Source organism: Oncorhynchus mykiss, chromosome 25 (assembly GCF_057628025.1).
Source record: "Oncorhynchus mykiss isolate SJ-2025 chromosome 25, ASM5762802v1, whole genome shotgun sequence".
Taxonomy (NCBI): domain Eukaryota; kingdom Metazoa; phylum Chordata; class Actinopteri; order Salmoniformes; family Salmonidae; genus Oncorhynchus; species Oncorhynchus mykiss.
Window position 1 is genome coordinate 73,313,979 of NC_143046.1, and position 20,118 is coordinate 73,334,096.

At 45.9% G+C, this 20,118-nt stretch overlaps 1 protein-coding gene across 1 annotated transcript in view; it reads right to left on the reverse strand.

Moving 5' to 3' along the window:
- crim1 (cysteine rich transmembrane BMP regulator 1 (chordin-like)) overlaps positions 1-7,702 on the reverse strand; it is a 173,399-nt gene extending 165,697 nt beyond the window's left edge. The window contains exon 1 of the mRNA XM_021585125.3: positions 6,768-7,702. Coding sequence (XP_021440800.2) covers positions 6,768-7,068 — 301 coding nt within the window. The 5' untranslated portion in view covers positions 7,069-7,702. The remainder of the gene's footprint in view (positions 1-6,767) is intronic.
- Positions 7,703-20,118: the final 12,416 nt, after the last annotated feature.

Here is a 20,118-nt window from a genome sequence, read left to right on the forward strand (position 1 = left end):
AAATTATTTGGCATCAGGCTTGCCAGTCTGACAAGCAGCCAGCTTCGCTAACTTTCAGATACGCTTCTGTGAGCCAAGTGCACACATTCTAAGAGTAAACTGTTAAAACAAGAGAAATACGTGTCCTAGTTCCTCTCAACGTTTTAACCATCTTCCTGACAGAAGACAGTCATGTCTATGTATACTGAACAAGAATATAAACCAAAATATAAATGCAACATGCAACAATTTCAAAGATTTTGCTGAGTTATAGTTCATTGAAATCAGTCAATTTAAATGAATAAATTAGGCCCTAATCTATGGATTTCACATGACAGGGCAGGGATGCAACCATGGGTGGGCCTGGGAGGGCAAAGGCCCACCCACTGGGGTGCCAGGCACAGCCAATCAGCATGGTTTTCTTTTTTATTACAGACAGAAATACCCCAACACCCCCCCCCCCCCCCCCCCCCACCCTCCCTCCCTCTGCTCAGATGATCCCGCAGGTGAAGAAGACGGATGTGGAGGTCCTTGGCTGGCGTGGTTACACGTGGTCGGTCTGCGGTTGTCAAGAAAGGAACATTCAATTCTCTGGCAACAGCTCGGGTGGACATTCCAGCAGTCAGCATGCCAATTGCACGCTCCATCAAAACTTGAGACATCTGTGGCATTGTGCTGTGTGACAAAACTGCACATTTAGAATGGCCTTTTATTGTCCCTAGCACAAGGTGCACCTGTGTAATGATCATGCTGTTTAATCAGCTTCTTGATATTCCACACCTGTCAGGTGATGGATTATCTTGGCAAAGGAGAAATGCTCACTAACAGGTATGTAGACAAATTTGTGCACCAAATTTGAGAGAAATAATATTTTTGTGCGTATGGAACATTTCTGGGATTTCTGGGATTTCAGCTCGAAACATGGGACCAACACTTTACATGTTGTGTTGATATTTTTGTTCACTATAATAACAACACAAAACTGTTTTTTTTTGCATAAAATGATTATCTTTGAAACAAGACAGCCATGATAATCACTTAGCTTGCTCCATCATGTCATAGTGGCTCTGCCAAAGAGGACGTTATCCAGACCACGTGTTGTGTCTCAAATGGCACCCTATTCCCATCTTGCTCTGGACAAAAGTGGTGCACTATATAGGGAATAGGGTGCCATTTGGGACATAGCCATGGCGTCACCCAGCTTGATGGAGTCCGCCATCATGACTCCAATCCATTCAGACCATAATTTCCACGGGGTGAAACCTATAATATATAGCATTTATGCGTACATACATTTTTTTAAGTATGCGTGGCCCCGGGATTGAACCCACTATCCTGGAATTGCAAGCACCATAATCTACCAACTGAGCTAATCTACCAAAGGAAAAATGCTCACTAACAGGGATGTAAACAAATTTGTACACAGAATTTCAGAGAAATAAGCTTTTTGTAAGTATGGAACATTTCTGGGATTTATTTATTTCAGCTCATGAAAAATGGGACCAACACTTTACATATTGCGTTTATATTTTTGTTCAGTATAGAAAGAAACCACATTACCGCCACATTACCATTTATTATTATCGCCACATTACCATTTATTATTACCGCCACATTACCATTTGAAAAACAAGGGATCCAGCCATATTGCACAGCACGCAGTGAGTGCATGTTTTTCTAGCTTTTTGGCACAATCCTGGTCTTATCTCTATAACATTTAATTTTACAATCAATATTTGATCAACACTGCTACTGGGCCTCAATGGAGGGACTTTAATTTAGATTTGAAAAGCACTGATGCAATGAATCTTGTACTGACCACAGTCCAATGGTTGATTAATTATCTTTAGATGAGTTCATAACCACAATGATAATCCACGCTGGAAACAAACCAGTCATTTTCTCATAGACTCATTGGTTATGATCATTACTTAACCATTTCTGTAATTGTACAATTGTCATCTGGTTTATTTAGCCTATTACTCATTGAGAGACAACACCCAAGAGCCACTCAAACAATGTGACAATGGTGTATTGTGACACCGTGGTGTGCAAGGAACTCCATGCTTGGGATACATGGCACACCTATTTAGAACAGTGTCACTTCAAAGTCATTCACAGTTATAGCTTTGCCATTTGGGCTCACTTAAAGGCTCTGCGTTGAGTGACAGACAACCTCAAGAAGACCCTATTGTGTAAGCCCCACTGAGGCTAGGGGAAGGTGGTGTAGTAACACCAGGGTTGTGGGTTTGATTCCAAATGCTGCCACATACACAAACGTGTTATGTACTTATTGTTTTGTACGTTTCTTTGGATAAAAGCATCTGCTAAATGGTAAATATTTTTTTAGTATTTGCATATTGCCCCCCGGTAGACCTGGGAGCTATTCCTATGAGACAGACCTTTCAGACGCTAAACAACTGGTGCACGTAATCAATGACTTCCAATATGGTTAACATCAAGGACAGGGTAGAACCTATTCCTTATCACAATTTCCTCTTTAATAGGCCCGCGTGAACAGGAAACACTCATTCCTTCCTCCTCTTGTTCCTCTAAACATTCTGTGAAAGATGTATAATTCAGTGAGACATGCATACATATTCATGAGAGATTATTATTCCACATACTTCAAAAATCATGTCAATGACTGACTACAAACACTTTTGTGGTGGAGCTGTTCTCCTTTTCAGAGTCGGATAACAATAATCATTGCAGTTGTTTTTCACTCAAATGGCTGTCAAACTATACAATGGCAAAATTATGTAGAAATAGAAATGACAGATAGGGTGTCAGACAGTCAGTATGTTGTAAAGGACATTGCAGTGCTGCTGTGCTGAGAATCTGGAGGCAGTGAAACGGCCTGAAGCTGGAGCTGCCTGTAAGTCTGCCTGCCCAGCTGCCTGGGCGGTAATGTAACTTTTGTGGCAGAGAGTAGATAATATCCCCTGAGACCCTGACCATCCGACAGCACTAACTGGGGAACTGGGACAGAAACAAATATATAACATCCACAGCAGGGCCCTCATCCCAAGTGGGATGACCCTGAACCCCCAGAGCCTCCAGAGAGACTCCAGTCTGATGGTGCTCTTTGTTACATGTTGTCCCGTTAGCCAGGCAGTGTTCTGGGGATCTGTTGGAGATGAGCTGTTAGCCGGGCAGTGTTCTGGGGACCTGTTAGAGGTGAGCTGTTAGCCAGGCAGTGTTGTGGGGATCTGTTGGAGATGAGCTGTTAGCCGGGCAGTGTTCTCGGGATCTGTTGGAGGTGAGCTGTTAGCCAGGTACTGTTCTGGGGATCTGTTAGAGGTGAGCTGTTAGCCAGGTACTGTTCTGGGGATCTGTTAGAGGTGAGCTGTTAGCCAGGTACTGTTCTGGGGATCTGTTAGAGGTGAGCTGTTAGCCAGGTACTGTTCTGGGGATCTGTTAGAGGTGAGCTGTTAGCCAGGTACTGTTCTGGGGATCGGTTAGAGGTGAACTGTTAGCCAGGTACTGTTCTGGGGATCTGTTAGAGGTGAGCTGTTAGCCAGGACCTGTTCTGGGGATCTGTTGGATGTGAGCTCGGGGTAAGCCACTTAAACCCTTACCCAGTGTGACTGTCCAAATTGAGAGTGATCAGTGAGTGTCACTGGCTTTGGCTGACATAATCTGTTGGTTTTGGAAATGTGATCGGAATCCTTTCAACACCTACCTGGCTTGGGACTGCGTGGGTATAAATTCAGGGGCTAAAAGGCATTTATTTAATCTGACCCTTCGCGTAAAGAGAGACGCTCTCCGCTGATAACAATATCAGACGGAGGTACCTCGGAGGACTGGCGGAGTCGAGCCCCCTGTGTTACACCAACAAAGGCCTGTGCACCGCCTGCGTCGTTGTGACACTCATCATCATTCAAAATGAGTAAGCTGACATTAGCTGTCATGAGGCATGACACATTGTGTGCTCTGCCTCTGTGACACTATGAACAGCAGCAGGTATGTAAGTGGTGGTGAATTATGGGGCTCTGATGTGCTGGGTGAATATAGGGCCTCTGAGGGAAAGCTAGAGAACATTAGTGGTTAGAGGTGAGAGGTGGTGGCGACTATAGCTCTAATGTGTTGGGGAAAGGACCTGTGGGGAATGGGGAACATTTAATGTTGGAGATGGGGGGTGTGCTCTGGGGTGAAGGTCATGCTCTGTACTTTAAATAACTGGTGTTCCATACTTTGCTCTGGTTCAACCCTCCAGGGGACTATTGTAAAGACAAACTATAGCTGCTGTTTTATCCACATGCCTTACAATAGACATCACCTGCCTGAGAGACTGCATAGGCTACTTACTGGCCAAACATTTGAGACGCTCATCAACATGTTTTCATTCATGGCTGCCCCTGTTGAAACATGACTCCTCGTGTCTCCCTCTGTGGCGTCCTCCAAGACTCTGTCTGTCTGTGGCTACAATAAGGATACATATAGGACTACATAATCAATCAAATGTATTTATAATGCCTGTTTTTACATCAGTCTATGTCACAAAGTGCTGTACAGAAACCCAGCCTAAAACCCCAAACAGCGAGCAATGCAGGTGTAGAAGCACGGTGGCTAGGAAAAACTCCCTAGAAAGGCTAGAACCTAGGGAGAAACCTAGAGAGGAACCAGGCTCTGAGGGGTGGCCAGTCCTCTTCTGGCAGTGCCGGGTGGAGATTATAACAGAACATGGCCAAGATGTTCAAATGTTCATAGATGACCAGCAGAGTTAGATAACAATAATCACAGTGGTTGCAGAGGGTGCAACAGGTCAGCACCTCAGAAGTAAATGTCAGTTGGCTTTTCATAGCCGATCATTCAGAGTTAGAGACAGCGGGTGCGGTAGAGAGAGTCCAAAACAGAAGGTCCGGGACAAGGTAACACGTCCAGTGAACAGGTCAGGGTTCAATAGCCGCAGGCAGAACAGTTGAAACTAGAACAGCAGCATGACCAGGTGGACTGGGGACAGCAAGGAGTCATCAGGCCAGGTAGTCCTGTCAGAGGTTGTCTCTCGCCACACATATATTGTCATGTATTGGAAAAAGCTTTCATATCTTTGAGCTGTAGGATATTATGAATCCCATTTGATTGATTTGGTTACATTCAGTCTGCTTGAATTTATTTAAGTATTCAGAGTGAGACAAAACAGATATCACATGCGTCACATTCTCTGTTTATAATCTATGCATAGTCACTTTAACTCTACCTACAAGTACATATTACATGTAGGTAGACTAACAGGGGGCCCTGCACATTGACTCTGTACTCTGTACCAGTACCCCCTGTATATACTGTAGCTTTACTTGTTATTTTACTGCTGCTGTTTAATAATATGTTACTTTTTTTTCTATTTTCTATTTTTTATTAATCTATTTTTTACTTAACACTTGTTTTTTTTTATTCTTAACTTCTTAAAGCATTGTTGGTTAAGGGCTTGTAAGAAAGCATTTCACTGTTAAGTCTTCCATCTGTTGTATTCCGCGCATGTGACAAATACAATTTAATTTGCACTTTAAAATCATTATATCCGTTTCTTCTCCACTTAGATTCTATAGTTGAAAGGGAGTGCTGCATTTGGTTGAGTTGTGAACTAACGTGAATTCAACGTGAAATCCACACGAAAATGTCACCCTGACATTGGATTTAAGTTAAAAGCTGGATGAAAAAATACATTTCCTTATGTTGATGACTTTTTGCAAATCCAATCAGTTTTCCACGTTGTTTCAACGAAATCACATGAAATGTGTCGGTTGTATTGAACATATTGATTATCCCATGTATAAGGAATGAAATATAGAATAAAAATCTCTCAGATGTGATTAATATTTATTTTTCTTCAATGTTCAAGGAATCGAGCACCTTCATCAACATTCCACAAGTGCAATTTGGCTATATAAACTTTCGCAAAACTACAGCATTCTAGAGAGCCAGAGACAGACGCGTCACTAATTGAGTCACCGCGAATTGCGAACACTACATAGCCACAAAATATAATAGGCTACACCTGTGATTCCAGGTAGCCCACCCTTTTGATGGGCACGTCCTATTCGTTAGTGGCGATGTAAAATATACCGGGCTGAAGCGTATGTTGAGTTGCATAGCAGATATTCCATTGAAAAACATACAAGCCTCGGCGGAAAGAGAGGTGCTGGCACCGCGTCCAACAACAGCAAGGAATCCGTTAGCGATACCCTAAATAATTGGAAAACCGACATGCTGCAAACACATTAACCATCTCGCTTGCTCAATATCTCTCTTATTCCAGACCCCCACCATACCGTAAGATAAGCAGCATGGAGAGACATGTTTATGCAACTGCAAGTTATAGCTCTACCTTGACTATATAAATAAACAGCATGAAAAGCAACAGAATTCACTTTTGAAAATAGTAACAACTTCCTAGTAGCCACAAAATAATAAACGAATGTTCAGCATTATTATTAACACAACATTATTAGGACTATTGCTGTGTACTAACTTTTAGTAGCCTACGAGTTCAATAGGACTTAGAATGTATTATATATCATGACAGAAATGCCAGGTGCACATTCTGTAGAACTCAAACATTGCTCATTGCTATTCGTTTCAAGTCATTTGAATGCATTCTATATGATATAGCCTATTATGCATTGTGTTCCGCTATCTGATTTTGAGACTATAGCTTATAATAGACTGCCATGCGTCGCCGAAGTGGAACCATACATTTGTACAATGGACATGTTTTCTGTGAACTTTTAAACATAGCATAGGCTCTATTCATAATGACGAAACAGTGTAAATAGAATACAAACCTTCACAGACTCCGACCTCATACTGCGTGATGGATCCACCGTTTAGCGGTGATCTGATCACGCACCGCAGCCCGCGGTCGCAAGTCCCATACAGACCGTAGACGCCACCGCAGCTTTCGTTTTTCTGCTTGGCGCAGACAGAGCAGCAGCCGCAGATACCGAGCACAACCGCGCCAGAGCAATGCTTTGGCTCCTCGCATTTAGACTCATCACACGGCAGACATAAAAGTGCCAGGCTGCTCTTCCAAATCAGGGAGATCAGAATGAATCTCGTTATAAGGTACATCCTGGCAGAGGCCATGTAGAATTTGATGTAAATATATCCACAACGCACTCTCCCCCCCCCCCCCCCCCCGACCCCAATCACCAGTCCAGCGAGGTAGAAAACCCCAGCTAAACTATGCAACGCGAAAAGCACCACGCAGTTCTTCTAAAGAGGCTCAAAGTTCCGGTAAACCGTCTAGATTTGTGCTGTAGGTTGTAATACTTTCCGTTGGAGAAACTTTTGCCCCGGTGCTTGTAAACCAGGAAAGAAAACGATCCGTCAAAATGCTCATGAAACTGCAACTATCCCATACATGGTTTCTTCGTTACGCACTGTAAATCGTGAGTTTCAGTTTGTTTTAAGAACTGGAAACTTTCTTCACTGTACTCATAGGTCTCCTTCTCCTTCCCCTCCGAGTCACTCTGTCTCGCTCTCAGAAAGCAAGGGAATTCTTCTTATTCAGTTCGTCCATAACTGCAACAGAAAGGCTCTATAATCTATCCGTTCCCTCTCGTGGGAGCGCAATGGGTTACTCTATTCGTTTTGTTATGCGAGATTCGCTTTGCCTAATTGAAACAAAATGTTTTCCTGATACCGCAGGTTCAGTGTGTACTATCATGTTATCGTCCTCCAGTGTAGCTCTCTACGTCTGCTGCTGCGCCCACTTGGTAGTTCAGTCCCCTCCACCGTGACCTCATAACGGAACCACTCCCATCTTGCATTTCTTTGCTCCATTGGATAGTTCATTCCAGATATGGAACACAGGAAGCCGAAGAGTCAGTGCAACCTGGTCTCAGAGCATTTCGTATTATTTTCAGTGATACGCGGGTTGGGAATGTAGTTTAGGAACAGGGCAGGTGTAGTTTGGTCCAAGCATGGTCTCAAGAAAACAGCAGTTTACACTGTTAATCAGTCCTGCTTTGCATGGGAGGATACTACTTAGACCAGAAGAGACGACACAGTGAATATCTGCATATTAGGACACTGTAATTACACAACAAGTTGTCACTGACCTCAAGCGATATGCAAATGACCACCCAGATCATTTACATTGACCACCCCCTCTTTGTTTTTACAATGCTGCTACTCGCTGTTTATTATCTGTGCATACTTCACAAATGACCTAGACTAACCTGCACATTGGCTCGGTACCGGTACCCCTGTAAATAGCCTCGTTATTGTTATTGTCATGTAATTTTGATTTGATTAGAATTTTTTATTTAGTTTATTTGATAAATATTTTCTTAACTCTATTTCATGAACTGCATTATTGGTTAAGGGCTTGTAAAGTAAGCATTTCACAGTAAGGTCTACACCTGTTGTACTCAATGTCACAAGCTTACCAGATGAGCTAAACTACTTCTTTGCTCACTTCGAGGCAAATAGCACTGAAACATGCATGAGAGCAGAAGCTGTTCCGGAAGAATGTGTGACTCTGCGCAGCCAATGTGAGTAAGACCTTTAAACAGGTCAACATTCACAAGGTCGCAGGACAACTGGCAAGTGTCTTCACTGACATTTTCATTTTCAACATGTTTTAAACAGAACACCATAGTCCCTGTGCCCAAGAACACTAAGGTAACCTGCCTAAATGACTGCCGACTGCAGCACTCACGTCTGTAGCCATGAAGTGCTTGGAAAGGCTGGTCATGGCTCACATCAACACCATTATCCCATAAACCCTAGACCCATTCCAATTTGCATACTGCCCTAACAGATCCAAAGATGATGCAATCTCTATTGCACTCCACACTGCCCTATCCCACCTGGACAAAAGGAACACCTATGTGAGAATGCTATTCATTGACTACAGCTCAGCGTTCAACACCATAGTGCCCTCAAAGCTCATCACTAAACTAAGGACACTGAGACTAAACACCTCCCTTTGCAACTGGATCTTGGACTTCCTGACGGGCCGCCCACAGGTGGTAAGGGTAGGTAACAACACATCCGCCATGCTGCTCCTCAACACAGGGGCCCCTCGGGTGCATGCTCAGTCCCCTCCTGTACTCCCTGTTCACTCGTGACTGCACGGCATGGCATGACTCCAACAACATCATTAAGTTTGCCGATGACACAACAGTGGTAGGCCTGATCACCGACAACGACGAGACAGCTTATAGGGAGGAGGTCAGAGACCTGGCCTTGTGGTGCCAGGACAACATCCTCTCCCTCAATGTGATCAAGTCATAGGAGATGATTGTGGACCAGGAAAAAGAGGACTGAGCATGCCTCCATTCTCATCGATGGGGCTGTAGTGGAGCTTCAAGTTCCTTGGTGTCCACATCACCAACAAACTAACATGGTCCAAACACACCAAGACAGTCATGAAGAGGGCACAACAAAACCTATTGCCCCTCAGGAGACTGAAAAGATTTGGCATGGGCCCTCAGATCTTCAAAAGGTTCTACACCTGCACCATCAAGAGCATCCTGACTAGTTGCATCACTGCCTGGTATGGCAACTGCTTGGCCTCTGACCACAAGGCACTACAGAGGGTAGTGCGAACGGCCCAGTACATCACTGGGGCCAAGCTTCCTGCCATCCAGGACCTCTACACCAGGCGGTGTCAGAGGAAGGCCCTAAAAATTGTCAAAGACTCCAGCCACCCTAGTCATAGACTGTTCTCTCTGTTACCACATGGCAAGCGGTACCGGAGCACCAAGTCTATGTCCAAAAGGCTATTTAACAGCTTCTACTGTAACGACGTTCGTCTGTAGAAGGAGAAGCGGACCAAAAAGCAGCGTGGTGGTTACTCATGTTCTTTAATGGAAAATGAACGATACATGAAATAACTTAAATCTACAAAACAACAAACGGAACGTGAAAAACCTATACAGCCTATCGTGTGACAACAAACACAGTGACAGGAACAATCACCCACAAACACACAGTGAAACCCAGGCTACCTAAGTATGATTCTCAATCAGAGACAACTAATGACACCTGCCTCTGATTGAGAACCATACTAGGCCGAAAACATAGAAATGCCCCAAAACATAGAAAAACAAACAGACTGCCCACCCAACTCACGCCCTGACCATACTAAATAAATACAAAACAACGGAAATCAAGGCCAGAACGTGACAGTACCCCCCCCCCCCAAAGGTGCAGACTCCGGCCGCAAAACCTTGACCTATAGGGGAGGGTCTGGGTGGGCGTCTGTCCGCGGTGGCGGCTCTGGCGCGGGACGCGGACTCCACTTCATCATTGTCTTAGTCCGCCTTATTGTCCGCCTCCGTGGCTTTCTCACCATGGCCACCCCTCTCAATGACCCCACTGGACAGAGGGGCTGCTTGGGACAGAGGGGCAGCTCGGGACAGAGGTGAAGCAGCTGCTCGGGACAGAGGGACAACTGCTCGGGACAGAGGGGCAGCTGCTCGGGACAGAGGAGCAGCTTCTCGGGACAGAGGGTCGGCAGCAGCCTGGGACAGAGGGGCGGCAGCAGCTCGGGACAGAGGGGCGGCAGCTGCTCGGGACAGAAGGGCAGCTGCTCGGGCGGCCCCTGGCTGACTGGCGGCACTGGCGGCCCCTGGCTTACTGGCGGCCCCTGGCTGACTGGCGGCACTGGCGGCCCCTGGCTTACTGGCGGCCCCTGGCTGACTGGCGGCACTGGCGGCCCCTGGCTGACTGGCGGCACTGGCGGCCCCTGGCTGACTGGCGGCACTGGCGGCCCCTGGCTTACTGGCGGCCCCTGGCTGACTGGCGGCACTGGCGGCCCCTGGTTGACTGGCGGCACTGGCGGCCCCTGGCTGACTGGCGGCACTGGCGGCCCCTGGCTGACTGGCGGCACTGGCGGCCCCTGGCTGACTGGCGGCACTGGCGGCCCCTGGCTGACTGGCGGCACTGGCGGCCCCTGGCTGACTGGCGGCACTGGCGGCCCCTGGCTTACGGGCGGCACTGGCGGCTCCTGGCAGACGGGCGGCACTGGCGGCTCCTGGCAGACGGGCGGCACTGGCGGCGCTGGGCAGACGGGAGGCTCAGATGGCGCTGGGCAGACGGGAAGCTCAGATGGCACTGGGCAGACGGGAAGCTCGGCAACGCTGGACTGAGTAGCTCTCGTAGCGCCGAACAGGCGGGAGACTCCGGCAGAGCTGGAGAGGAGGAAGGCTCTGGTAGCGCCGGAGAGGCGGGAGACTCCGGCAGCGCTGGAGAGGAGGGAGCCCCTGTAAGGATGGGCCGGAGAGACAGCCTGGTGCGGGGAGCTGCCACCGGAGGGCTGGTGCGTGGAGGTGGTGACGGATAGACCGGGCCGTGCAGGCACACTGGAGCTCTTGAGCACCAAGCCTGCCCAACCTTACCCGGTTGAATGGTCCCGGTCGCCCTGCCAGTGCGACGAGGTGGAATAGCCTGCACTGGGCTATGCAGGCGAACCGGGGACACCGTGCGCAAGGCTGGTGCCATGTAAACCGGCCCAAGGAGACCAGATGCGTAGAGCCGGCTTCATGGCACTTGGCTCGATGCCCACTCTAGCCCGGCCGATACGCGGAGCTGGAATGTACCGCACCGGGCTGTGCACCCGCACTGAGGACACCGTGCGCTCCACAGCATAACACGGTGCCTGCCCGGTCTCTCTAGCCCCCCGGTAACCACAGGAAGTTGGCTCAGGTCTCCTACCTGGCGTAGCCATACTCCCTGTTAGCCCCCCCCCCCCCAAGAAATTTTTGGGGCTGACTCCCGGGCTTGGCTTCCTTGCCAACCGTGTTCCCTCATATCGCCGGCTCCTCTCTCCGGCTGCCTCTGCTCTCCTCGCTGCCTCCACCTGTTCCCATGGACGGCGATCCTTTCCCGCCAGAATCTCCTCCCATGTGTAGCAACTCTTGCCGTCCAACACCTCGTCCCAAGTCCATTCCTCCTTGTGCCGCTGTTGCCCGTTACCACGCCGCTTGGTCCTGTTGTGGTGGGTGATTCTGTAACGACGTTCGTCTGTAGAAGGAGAAGCGGACCAAATAGCAGCGTGGTGGTTACTCATGTTCTTTAATGGAAAATGAACGATACATGAAATAACTTAAATCTACAAAACAACAAACGGAACGTGAAAAACCTATACAGCCTATCCTGTGACAACAAACACAGTGACAGGAACAATCACCCACAAACACACAGTGAAACCCAGGCTACCTAAGTATGATTCTCAATCAGAGACAACTAATGACACCTGCCTCTGATTGAGAACCATACTAGGCCGAAAACATAGAAATGCCCCAAAACATAGAAAAACAAACAGACTGCCCACCCAACTCACGCCCTGACCATACTAAATAAATACAAAACAACGGAAATCAAGGTCAGAACGTGACATCTACCCCCAAGACATAAGACTCCTGAGCATCTAATCAAATGGCTTCCCAGACTATTTGCATTGCCCCCCCACCTACATGTACATATTACCTCACTAACCGGTGCCTTCGCACATTGACTCTGTACTGGTACCCCCCTGTGTATAGTCTCACTATTGTTATTTTACTGCTGCTCTTTAATTACTAGTTACTTTTATTTCTTATTCTTACTCAGATTTTTTTTTTCAACTGCATTGTTGGTAAGGGGCTCGTAAGTAAGCATTTTACTGTAAAGTCTACACCTTTTGTATTCTGAGCATGTGACTAATAAAATTGGATTTTATTTGATTCGGAGCATGTGACAAATACATTTGATTTGATTTGATTTGAAGTGTAAATAGTGGACTAGACTATCAACTAGTCGTTTTGGAAAGGCTTATTACATGCTTATTACAAAAACAATGCAGCCAGTTTATTTAATATGTAGGCACTATTCATAATGTAACCTATTCATCATAATAACTAAATATTTAACTTAACTAGGTTATAACAGATTAGTGAAATGTTTATAACGCAATATTAACGATGACTGATATGACCAAACCCAAATATTAATCTTGGAGCCAAGAACCAAATTATTTTGTTCTCTAGACAAATTATCCAAATATAGGCTACAATAGTTTTTTATTCTCAACATCAATCAGGTAAAAGGCAAATGTGTGTTTCATTCTTTGATAAATGCCTTTTGAGATAAATTAATGGGGTAATTGTAATATACTTTAGGGGATGTGGAAAATGAATAAGTACAGACACATTTTGCTATGGAGCCAGATCGGTGTGAAGCAAAGCAATTTTCATTAATAACATGGTTGATAACCACAATTCACATTATAACGGCTCAACGTGATTATTGATCCAAGTGTTATTGTCTAGGGATGGGTTTGGTTGATTCCCCTACACTTTAAGTTGACATGCATGTGGTCTTTTCAACATTAGGCATTGGATACTCAAGAAGTCAAATGATGGATTCCTTACCTCGTGATAACGATGGAATAATGTATTCTCTAATTCATTCAACAAGTCACTAAACCATTATGCCATTATATAAAAACATTATTTATAAGTAATTAAAACAATACTTGTTAGAAGACAAAATCATCAGAGATTCACCATGGTTATTGACTGTGTGGTAGAGAAGAAAGCATTTTGTGTTAGCCTACCACTGCATCGTCAGTAGCGCTGAAATCTATCTGCATTGTAATATAGGATCCTAATTACCTTAATTGTGTTGTGCATGGAGTCAATACTAGGCCCCCACACCTCTTAGGTGTTTTTAGCAGCATTTATTGCTTTGTGTAAAAAAAAAAGCATATTTGAAAGCCTGAAGAACACAACTTTTACAGCCTGTACCACCAAGGTTTTCAGTTTAAAAACATCTACAGTAGCCTAGACCCAAGAGCTTTTGCGGTCATATATTCCCAGACTACTTAGCTACTGATCTTGTCATTTCTTCTGGATGTGCTCATCTTATTCAGGGCACTCTTCTATCTTTTATCTGTGACAGTCGGGCAAGCGATGGTAAAATGGAGCCGGCTACCACCCTTTCCCTTGATTCCATTGTATTTGACCATGTATGAGCTGGACATCTATATCCCTGGAGGCAAGTCAGAGGGGACCTCAGCGTTGATGGGGTGAAAGGCCTTTTTTTATGGATCAATAAACCACTATCTTTTTTGCTCTTTTTTGCTCCTCTTTTTTATTCCCCCTTCCAAGAACTGTCAGGTTTCCGTGGTTCTGTGGCTGGTTGGGCTTTAAAACAAACCACGGGATGACAGGCTTTCATTCCAGGAGGCAGTTCTGAGGGATCTCCCCTAAGTACAATGTTCTCTAGCTTTATTTATACCCTATCCTTCCGCTTACTGATCTACGTATCGCTCTCAGAGATTTGGATGTGTAATTTGTTATGTATGCAAATGGTGCTGATCAAGAGGACTGTATGTGTATGATTCTCTTACTATAGTTTGATGAAATGTGGTATGTCATCCCTAGCTAGGTGCTACTTGCTCTTAACCGGTCGGCAGCGGAGATGCATTTTTAGAAGGACAGAGGACACCTGCCATTTAATTCTGGCAGCGACAATCAGTCTACCCTGCTTTCGCGCCGCACAGAATCCTGTTCTGTAGAAAAGAGACAAAATAACTGTTGACCCGGGCTGCGAGCAGAGCCGACCAATGATAGTCTAGCAATTAGTGTAGACCAATTATAACAGGGTAATCAATCGCCACTCAGCTGAGAGCAAGGTATTTGGGGTTATTCGTTAAATATAAAAACAATTTTTAGTATTGGTTAGAATAATGGAACAAAAACCAAAAACTTAACACATTCAACAGTCTGCTCATCTTTAATATAGTAACAATGTGCACTTTACTAAGTCCTATTGTTGAAGGTATTGTGTATAAGTGGGAGAAGAGGTGTACAAAAGGATGTGGTGAAAGCAAATTTATATTTAGTTAATTTGGTGCCGAAACCTGGGAGCGAACACATTTTTAAGCCACTTATGAAATGACAGTCCACTTAGCTCTCCCCAACAAGAGGGATTTTGTATAATCAGGTTATGTATTGTTATATAGTACACGTTTTTGGAACAGATTGATAAAAAGACAGAATCACTAAAAAAGTGTTTGACTGGGATCTTACTCATACAGTGCCTTGCAAAAGTATTCGGCCCCCTTGAACTTTGCGACCTTTTGCCACATTTCAGGCTTCAAACATAAAGATATAACACTGTATTTTTTTGTGAAGAATCAACAACAAGTGGGACACAATCATGAAGTGGAACGACATTTATTGGATATTTCAAACTTTTTTAACAAATCAAAAACTGAAAAATTGGGCGTGCAAAATTATTCAGCCCCCTTAAGTTAATACTTTGTAGCGCCACCTTTTGCTGCGATTACAGCTGTAAGTCGCTTGGGGTATGTCTCTATCAGTTTTGCACATCGAGAGACTGACATTTTTTCCCATTCCTCCTTGCAAAACAGCTCGAGCTCAGTGAGGTTGGATGGAGAGCATTTGTGAACAGCAGTTTTCAGTTCTTTCCACAGATTCTCGATTGGATTCAGGTCTGGACTTTGACTTGGCCATTCTAACACCTGGATATGTTTATTTTTGAACCAGTCCATTGTAGATTTTGCTTTATGTTTTGGATCATTGTCTTGTTGGAAGACAAATCTCCGTCCCAGTCTCAGGTCTTTTGCAGACTCCATCAGGTTTTCTTCCAGAATGGTTCTGTATTTGGCTCCATCCATCTTCCCATCAATTTTAACCATCTTCCCTGTCCCTGCTGAAGAAAAGCAGGCCCAAACCATGATGCTGCCACCACCATGTTTGACAGTGGAGATGGTGTGTTCAGGGTGATGAGCTGTGTTGCTTTTACGCCAAACATAACGTTTTGCATTGTTGCCAAAAAGTTCAATTTTGGTTTCATCTGACCAGAGCACCTTCTTCCACATGTTTGGTGTGTCTCCCAGGTGGCTTGTGGCAAACTTTAAACAACACTTTTTATGGATATCTTTAAGAAATGGCTTTCTTCTTGCCACTCTTCCATAAAGGCCAGATTTGTGCAATATACGACTGATTGTTGTCCTATGGACAGAGTCTCCCACCTCAGCTGTAGATCTCTGCAGTTCATCCAGAGTGATCATGGGCCTATTGGCTGCATCTCTGATCAGTCTTCTCCTTGTATGAGCTGAAAGTTTAGAGGGACGGCCAGGTCTTGGTAGATTTGCAGTGGTCTGATACTCCTTCCATTTCAATATTATCGCTTGTACAGTGCTCCTTGGGATGTTTAAAGCTTGGGAAATCTTTTTGTATCCAAATCCGGCTTTAAACTTCTTCACAACAGTATCTCGGACCTGCCTGGTGTGTTCCTTGTTCTTCATGATGCTCTCTGCGCTTTTAACGGACCTCTGAGACTATCACAGTGCAGTTGCATTAATACGGATACTTGATTACACACAGGTGGATTGTATTTATCATCATTAGTCATTTAGGTCAACATTGGATCATTCAGAGATCCTCACTGAACTTCTGGAGAGAGTTTGCTGCACTGAAAGTAAAGGGGCTAAATAATTTTGCACGCCCAATTTTTCAGTTTTTGATTTGTTAAAAAAGTTTGAAATATCCAATAAATGTCGTTCCACTTCATGATTGTGTCCCACTTGTTGTTGATTCTTCACAAAAAAATACAGTTTTATATCTTTATGTTTGAAGCCTGAAATGTGGCAAAAGGTCACAAAGTTCAAGGGGGCCGAATACTTTCGCAAGGCACTGTAACTATCCGTGGGCTACAGAATTGTTGCCTACAGTGCAATCAGGAAGTATTCAGTCCCCTTCTCTTTTTCCACATTTTGTTACGTTACAGTTATTCTAAAAAAAATGTTTTTTTAATTCCCTTATCAATCTACACACCCTCATAATGACAAAGGTACAACCGTTTTTTAGCAATTTTTGCAAATGTATTAAAAAATAAAAAACAGAAATACCTTATTTAAATATGTACTCCCTTTGCTATGAGACTAGAAATTGCTCTCAGGTGCATAATGTTTCCATTGATCATCCTTGAGATGTTTCTTAACTTGATTTGAGTCCACCTGTGGTAATTAAATTGACTGGACATGATTTGGAAAGGCCCACACCCGTCTATATAAAGTCCCACAGTTGACAGTGCATGTCAGAGCAAAAACCAAGCCATGAGGTCGAAGGAATTGTCCTTAGAGTGCCGAGACAGGATTGTGTCGAGGCACAGATCAGGTGAAGGGTACCAAAACATTTCTGCAAGATTGAAGGTCCCAAAGAACACAGTGGCCTCCATCAAATCAAATCAAATCATTCTTAAATGTAAGAAGTTTGGAACCACCAAGACTCTTCCTAGAGCTGGCCACCCGGCCAAACTGAGCAATCGGGGGAGGAGGGCTCCAGAGAACTCCAGAGTTCTTCTGTGGAGTTGGGAGAACCTTCCAGTGCCACGATCGTCGTCGTCCTCCTCGTCCGAGGAGGAGTAGTTGGAAGGATCGGAGGACCAAAATGCAGCGTGTTCATCGTGAATTTAATAAACAGAGAACACTTGAACAAACTATACAAAACAATAAACAAATAACGACCGTGAAGCTATATACGAAATGTACTGACACAAGCAACTAACATAGACAATCACCCACAACCCACACCGACAAAACAGGTTACCTAAATATGGTTCTCAATCAGAGACAACGACTAACACCTGCCTCTGATTGAGAACCATATCAGGCCACACACAGAAACAGACAAACTAGACATCAAACATAGAATGCCCACTCAGATCACACCCTTGACAAACAAAACATAGAAACATACAAAGCAAACTATGGTCAGAGCGTGACAGAAACCCCCCCCCCCCCAAGGTGCGGACTCTGGCCGCAAAACCTGAACCTATAGGGGAGGGTCTGGGTGGGCATCTGTCCGCGGTGGCGGCTCTGGCGCTGGACGTGGCCCCCACTCCACCATAGTCTTAGTCCACCTTAGTAGCGTCTTTTGAGCGGCAACCCTCTCCTCACTTGACCGAGGGGCAGCTCCGGACAGAGGGGCAGCTCCGGACGGAGGGGCAGCTCCGGACTGAGGGGCAGCTCAGGACTGAGGGGCAGCTCCGGACTGAGGAGCAGCTCCGGACTGAGGGGCAGCTCCGGACTGAGGGGCAGCTCCGGACTGAGGGGCAGCTCAGGACTGAGGGGCAGCTCCGGACTGGGGGGCAGCTCCGGACTGAGGGGCAGCTCAGGACTGACTGACTGCTCTGGCAGGACTGACTGACTGGCTGGCTAGCGGCTCTGGCGGCTCCTGGCTGGCTGATGGCTCTGGCAGGCTCCTGGCTGGCTGACGGCTCTGGCGGCTGCTGGCTGACTGGCGGCTCTGGCGGCTGCTGGCTGACTGGCGGCTCTGGCGGCTCCTGGCTGACTGGCGGCTCAGGACAGACTGGCGGCTCAGAACAGACTGGCGGCTCAGGACAGACTGGCGGCTCTGGCGGCTCTGGACAGACCGGAGACTCTAGCAGCTCTGGACAGACGGGAGACTCTAGCAGCTCTGGACAGACGGGAGACCCCAGCAGCTCTGGACAGACGGGAGACTCTAGCAGCTCTGGACAGACGGGAGACCCCAGCAGCTCTGGACAGACGAGAGACTCTAGCAGCTCTGGACAGAAGACGGAGAGACAGCCTGGTGCGGGGGGCTGCCACCGGAGGGCTGGTGCGTGGAGGTGGCACTGGATAGACCGGACCGTGCAGGCGCACTGGAGCTCTTGATGACCGAGCATGCCCAACCTTACCTGGTTGCATGCTCCCGGTAGCCAGGCCAGTGCGGCGAGGTGGAATAGCCCGCACTGGGCTGTGCTGGCGAACCGGGGACACCATGCGTAAGGCTGGTGCCATTTACGCCGGCCCAAGGAGATGCACTGGAGACCAGATGCGTAGAGCCGGCTTCATGGCACCTGGCTCGATGCCCACTCTAGCCCGGCCGATACGAGGAGCTGGAATGTACCGCACAGGGCTGTGCACCCGCACCGGGGACACCGTGCGCTCCACAGCATAACACGGTGCCTGCCCGGTCACCTCTCGCTCTCCGGTAAGCACGGGTACCTGGCTTCGAAAATACTTGAACAAACTATACAAAACAATAAACGAACAACAACCGTGAAGCTATATACGAAATGTGCTGACACAAGCAACTAACATAGACAATCACCCACAATCAACAATGACAAAACAGGCTACCTAAATATTTGTATCTATATTTAACTAGGTAAGTCAGTTAAGAACAAGTTCTTATTTTCAATGACGGCCTAGTTTCATCAGCTGTCCATGTGGCTGGTCTCAGACGATCCCGCTGGTGAAGAAGCCGGATGTTGGGATCCTGGGCTGGCATGGTTTCACTAGGTCTGCACTTGTGAGGCTGCCAAACGTACTGCCAAATTCTCAAAAAATGACTTTGGAGGCATTTTATGGTAGAGAAATTAACATTCAATTCTCTGGCAACAGCTCTGGTGGACATTCATACAGGTAGCACTCTCACTCAAAACTTGTGACATCTGTGGCATTGTGTTGTGTAATAAAACTGAACATTTTAGAGTGGCCTTTTATAGTCTCCAGCACATGGTGCACCTGTGTAATGATCATGCTAGTTAATCAGCTTCTGGATGAGCAAAACCTGTCAGGTGGATGGATTATTTTGGGAAAGAAGAAATGCTCACTAAGAGGTATGTAGACACATTTGTGCAAAACATTTGAGAGAAATAAGCTTTTTGTTTCTATTACACATTTCTGGAATCTTTTATTTCAACTCATGAAACATGGGAACAACACTTTACACATTGAGTTTATATTTTTGTTCAGTATACATCTGAATCTAACAAAAGTTCAAAAGGTCAATTTGTGCTGAGCTAAGATCCTGCCTCCTCCCTCTGGCACTAGAGACAATTTAGATTCAACAGAATCCCTGAAGAGGAAAGATTATGTGTATTGTGTGATCTTGGGGAAATAGAAAGTAAAGTTGTATTGCCCTCTGTACAATGACTTGAGACATGTTTTGTTTAGAAAAAATTGTTGGTGCTCACCCTGAAGTGTTCTGGCTACGGGATGAACACAGGCTGCAGTTATTTTTCAGAAAGGGACTTTTTGACATTGCACAATTTATGTTCAAGGCCTGGGAGAGAAGGAGAGGTGTATTGTTTGTGTAATGTGACAAGGTGAAAACTGTACTTTGTCATGAGTGCTAATTATGC